Raw genomic sequence first — 5,739 nt, forward strand, 5'->3', positions numbered from 1 at the left:
TGTGTGTGTGTGTGTGTGTGTGTGTGTGTGTGTGTGTGTGTGTGTGTGTGTGTGTGTGTGTGTGCGTGTGTGTGTGTGTGTACATACATGCATAAGCACACGCACAGCCACACAGACACACACACACACATATATATGTATATATTTATATGTGTGTGTCTCTGTCTGTGTTTGTACTCCACGACTGCTTGACAACCGGCGTTGTTGTGCTTACGTCACTGTGACCTAGCGGTTCGGCAAAAGAAACCAATATAATAAGTACTAGGGTTAAAAAAAAATAAGGCCTGAGGTTGATTTATTCGACTAAAACCCATCGAAGCGGTGCGACAACATGGCCGCAGTCAAATGATTGAAATAAGTAAAAGATAAAAGATATATGTATATATGTGTTTATACAAATTTTGTATGTACACACACACACACACACACACACACTCACACACAATTTAGTTCATACATTCTTAATTTATTGAATTAATCACCATTTAATTAATTTTCTATTTTAGGGTTCCAAAGGACACCGTGGATTTACTGGTCTTTCAGGTTTACCTGGCGCTAAGGTGAGTGTTTCGAAAACTAATCCACAAATAATAGCTTAACTTCTATATCAAGAAATATGAAGCGGTAACACACCTGTTATTGGGTAATTAGTTGCCATATTCTTTTAACTCTTGAACCGGTAAATCAGTTACGAGTCAGGTGTTGGCTTTGTATATTAAGTGATACGCTGCAGGATCGTGGAAAGTCTCCGAAGATTCGATTGCCAGTTGTAAATGTCTCATTTTATTTATGTGGTAAAAGCCACTTTCAACGGCACGACAGTGCAGCCTCTCTCGTAACACGTTTATGGATTTCTGCTTTGTTAAAAGAATAAACATTCCTTCGTTTCCTTTTCTTTACTATTTTCCTTTTCCTGTTAAAATGAACGTGTTTATATCCGTATGCATGACTTCTTAAGAGTCTATACTACAAGTTCTCAAAGTGGGCGCTACCGCCATCCCCCGGCGGGCGTTGAGACGGTCCAGGTGGGCGCTGGTGCCTAAGGGGGTGGTGGGGTTGGGGGCAGTAGAGAAAAAGGCGTTGAGAGAAAGGCAATGAACTGGGGGACGCTATGAATTTATCATAATATCAATATAGTATTGTATACAAATTATATAATATATTAAATATCAAATGATTCATAGTAGATATAAATTAGTAAAATATAAAATATTTATTCATACATAAAAATAGGGGTGGGACGCTGCGGGTATTATGTGGCCATGAGGGGGGCGGTGGCCCAAAAAGCTTGAGAACCTCTGGTCTATACCGATGGTTCTCAACCGGGGGTCCATATGGCCCTTCGGTTAAGATTCATCTGCAATATATTGACCATACCTGTACAATACACAAAATATTTTAATAACTCTTTTTTATACAATTTCTAATAAAATTTAATTATGAAAAATATAATAGGACTTTTTAAGCATTGAATGGATTGAGGGTCCACACGAGTAAACTAGGAATCAAAGGGATCTATAGGTAAAAAAAATGTTTGAGAAACAATGGTCTAGACCAGTGGTTCCCAAACTGGGTGGTACTTACCCTGGGGACTTGAAGAAAAATGGGGGTAGCCAAAATAAAAGGGCGATGGATGTAAAAACAAAATAATGGGTTAATTAGGTTAAGTTTTATTTGTGAAATACAGTTGTTTTGAATTTGCTTAGTGGTCTACGTTTCTGGTGGTGAACGGAGATGGGGGCGCTAAGAATGTGACCCAAATGTCAAGGGAGCGACAGCCCGAAAAAGTTTGAGAACTACTGGTCTATACAAATGCATATGTGTGTGTGTGTGTGTGTGTGTGTGTGACTTTGTAAAACTACTCATGAAAATATAAGTATTTATTGTAACAGTGTTTCTTTTTGGTTTTTCCCCCTATAGGGAAATGATGGAGAGATCGGTACTCCAGGACCACCAGGACCTCCTGGACCCATGGTAAGTATTTGTTGTAAATTAAAAAAATATTTCCTGTAATTCTTAAATTTTTTTTTTTCATGTATATTTCTGAAGATCATGAGCAGTGCTGGTTAAGATCAAAGTTGTAAATGATGCTAAGAAATAGTTTTGTTAACTTTTTTTGTAATAATAATGTATTGTATTGCTGTTTATTAACTACCATTAGAAACGTTAAATATATTGCGTTTAGTTATTGCCTCATAACTACTTCCTTTACCTAGTTTTGAAAATTCAAACCAGGAAAGAATCTTTTATGTAATCACTTGATTTGCTAGAAATAGGATCTAACGGCTTAAAAAGGAACCCACTTCAAAATGTAATCCTAATATACTGTAGCTGAAAAGAAGAAAAATGAGGTGTTCACAACTTGGAAACCTTTGATATTAGCAGAGGTCAATCAGTACTGACCTGAAACTGAACAACACTTATATATATTCTACACTGGTAGAAATGGATGTGGTAGTAAAGTACTGAGTTAAGGAGAAAAACAATGTTTAATTTTGTCAAACTTTCGTCTTGAGTTCAAATCAGGTTTCAAGGTCTCATCACTCGAGGTTTAATACAATGCCAGTAGCTTGCTAGTATCTATGAAAATTGACAATAGTCTTTTCTCCTTAGTCTTGAGACTAAGAGAAAAAAATTATCCAAAAGATACTCTAATGCTTAAGTGACAAATATTCTAGAGTCCTACTAATCTTTCAATGTGTCGAATCTATGGCTTCAAGTTCGATTCTTGGAGAGTTTCACGTTACTTATGTCGTTAGTGTACACACAAAACAGACAAGACTAGTAAACAGAATAAAATATTTTACCCAGCAAAATATCACCTACTCATCCGGTCTCGAATTCTTTGTAAATCTAATATCTTGCAAAATTTAAACATTTACTCCTTATAAATAGAATGTTTTATAATTTGTAGGGACCTGATGGAACACGTGGACGCCCCGGAAAAGACGGTATTTCTGGACCACCAGGTGTTAACGGCCGCCCCGTAAGTATTATTGTTTATAACTTTTCAAAAGGCAGTATATGTAATTCATATGATATTCACAGTGGCATATATAGTGACGATAGTAAATTGTGCATGATAGCATAATAATCTCAATTTACTTTCATTGTAAAAAAATATTCAAGAGTTTGTGATAGAAATATATGAGTGTGTGTGTGTTTGTGTGTATTTCTACTTTTGCATATAACAATGCGCGTATAAATATACATATATATATATATATATATATATATATATGTGTGTGTGTGTGTGTGTGTGTGTGTGTGTATATATATGCATGCGAACATGTGTACCCATGTAAGTATGCTTATATCTATATATGCAAATACATACATACATATATATATATATAAACGTATAGATATATATATCAATGTATGCATATAACTATGTGAATATATACGCTTATAAAGATATGTATACCGTGTACTACTTTATTGTCTGTGGGATATTTGTATGTGTGTGCATCATAATTGTGTATGCATGTGTAAGTATGCACGTCCATCAATGTATGTTTAAAGGTTATATTAATAGCATTTTGACTTTGATCAAATATTTTAAGCCATCGATATTATTTATTGCAGGGACCCCGTGGACCACCTGGAGAAGAAGGACGCATGGTGAGTAATATAACAGTTTATACGTGTGGAAATTTGCTCACATATATAGATTTATTGTTAGTCATGGAGGCGCAATGGCCCAGTGATTAGGGCAGCGGACTCGCAGTCATAGGATCACGGTTTCGATTCCCAGACCGGGCGTTGTGAGTGTTTATTGAGCGAAAACACCTAAAGCTCCACGAGGCTCCGACAGGGGATGGTGGCAAACCCTGCTGTACTCTTTCACCACAACTTTCTCTCACTCTTACTTCCTGTTTCTGTTGTGCCTGTAATTCAAAGGGTCAGCCTTGTCACACTGTGTCACGTTGAATATCCCTGAGAACTACGTTAAGGGTACACGTGTCTGTGAAGTGCTCAGCCACTTGCATGTTAATTTCACGAGCAGGCTGTTCCGTTGATTGGATCAACTGGAACCCTCGATGTCGTAAGCGACGGAGTGCCAACATTGTTAATCATGTAGACCTACATATATGCATTACTTAAATACACACACCCTGTATATATTTTACATAAAATAAAAGCTAGAAACGTATTCTGGACATTGATGAAACTTTCGGCCCTACGAATGAACGACAGATCTTTATGTGATAGATCGACGAAGAAGAATTTGTAGCTAATTCTCCAAATCATATCATATCGTCTTGATGATGATGATGATGATGATAAAAATAATAATGTGGATTTCTTGTATTTACCGCTGCGGCATCAGACGAAGGGCACCTTACAAGGACAGGTTACAATTTGAATGTGTGGATTTACATCAAAGATAAGGAAAAGAAAGAGAGAGAAAGGAGAAATTAGATGAATATGAACAAATATCTATGATGCGGTTCTACTGATACAAGACAAACTCCGACCAGTGCCCATCAAGGAACCTCCCACAGACCTAGGGTCACTTTGATTACCAAGAGAGCAAGCCCTCACCAATCTACAGGCACATGCACAGATTAGGCCTGTTCATAATAATAATAATGATGATGATGATAATAAATACACACAGTTAGAGAAATTAAGGCAAATAGACCAGATATAGTTGTCAAAAATCAATGCCAATACACACAGATAGAGAAATTAAGGCAAATAGACCAGATATAGTTGTCAAAGATCATGAAGAACAAAAATGCTTTCTAATTGATGTATCAATACCAGCAGATGACAACGTTTTCCTAAAAGAAATGGAAAAACTTTCAAAATACAAAGACCTGGAAATAGAGGTAACTCGAATGTAGAATCTAAAAACAGAAACAATTCCTATCATACTAGGTGCCCTAGGTATAATAAAAAAATATTCAGACAAATACATAACAAAAACACCAGGACTTACAAATATATATAACATACAGAAAATTGCACTACTGGGCACTGCATACATCCTACGCAAAACACTTTCAATACAGTAACCATAAGAGCATCACAGCAAACCACAGCACATACCCAAGGCACACAGAGCTGCGCTCGGTAGTGAAGTGAAAGCACGTTATAAAAATAAAACTACTGAACAATAATAATAATAGAATTAGGGTGTTGAGTACTAGCGTTCAATTAAATATTGGATCATGTTTTCTACCATCACTGAATTTCTCAATTATTTCTTTTCTAGGGTATTACTGGAGCCGCTGGACCAGCTGGACCTCCCGTAAGTTGAAAGTTTAGTTTTTATTTCTGCATTTATTAGTTTATAAATTTTATATTTTCCCCATCATATAAAAAAAAAAAAAAATTGAACCCCCACTTCATATCTTTGTTGTCGGAACTTTGTGAATGTGCGAAGCAGCTAAGACTCTCTGGCTCAACGAAATTAACTATAAATTGTTGCTGTGACCATTGTTGTAAGCAACAAGAGAAGCACTATATAATTAGCAAAGGTATTTTTTTACTCGTGTGGGCCAACAGAAGGTACCGTTCCAATTTATTCTGTCTGGGAGGCATCTAAAAATATCAGTTATTTTATTTTAATGCCATTAGTATATCTGCGGTATATGAGATCTGAATATAATTTAAGCAGCAGAAGATCTGAATATGATATAACTGCAGTGGAATTGAAATGAAGAATAGATTTTGATCTACTGATCAGGAATTCGCAAATTACCTAATAAGTCTTTGTTTCTTTTTTTT

The 5,739-nt window shown here is 36.1% G+C and overlaps 1 protein-coding gene across 1 annotated transcript in view; it reads left to right on the forward strand.

Annotated features, from left to right (window-relative positions):
• Nucleotides 1–5,739, forward strand: part of LOC106868320 (collagen alpha-1(I) chain) — a 49,575-nt gene that overhangs the window by 36,115 nt on the left and 7,721 nt on the right. The window contains exons 34-38 of the mRNA XM_052968422.1: nt 507–560; nt 1,921–1,974; nt 2,915–2,986; nt 3,589–3,624; nt 5,225–5,260. Of these exons, the coding sequence (XP_052824382.1) occupies nt 507–560; nt 1,921–1,974; nt 2,915–2,986; nt 3,589–3,624; nt 5,225–5,260 (252 nt within the window). The remainder of the gene's footprint in view (nt 1–506; nt 561–1,920; nt 1,975–2,914; nt 2,987–3,588; nt 3,625–5,224; nt 5,261–5,739) is intronic.

Source organism: Octopus bimaculoides, chromosome 6 (assembly GCF_001194135.2).
Source record: "Octopus bimaculoides isolate UCB-OBI-ISO-001 chromosome 6, ASM119413v2, whole genome shotgun sequence".
NCBI classification, from domain to species: Eukaryota; Metazoa; Mollusca; class Cephalopoda; order Octopoda; family Octopodidae; genus Octopus; species Octopus bimaculoides.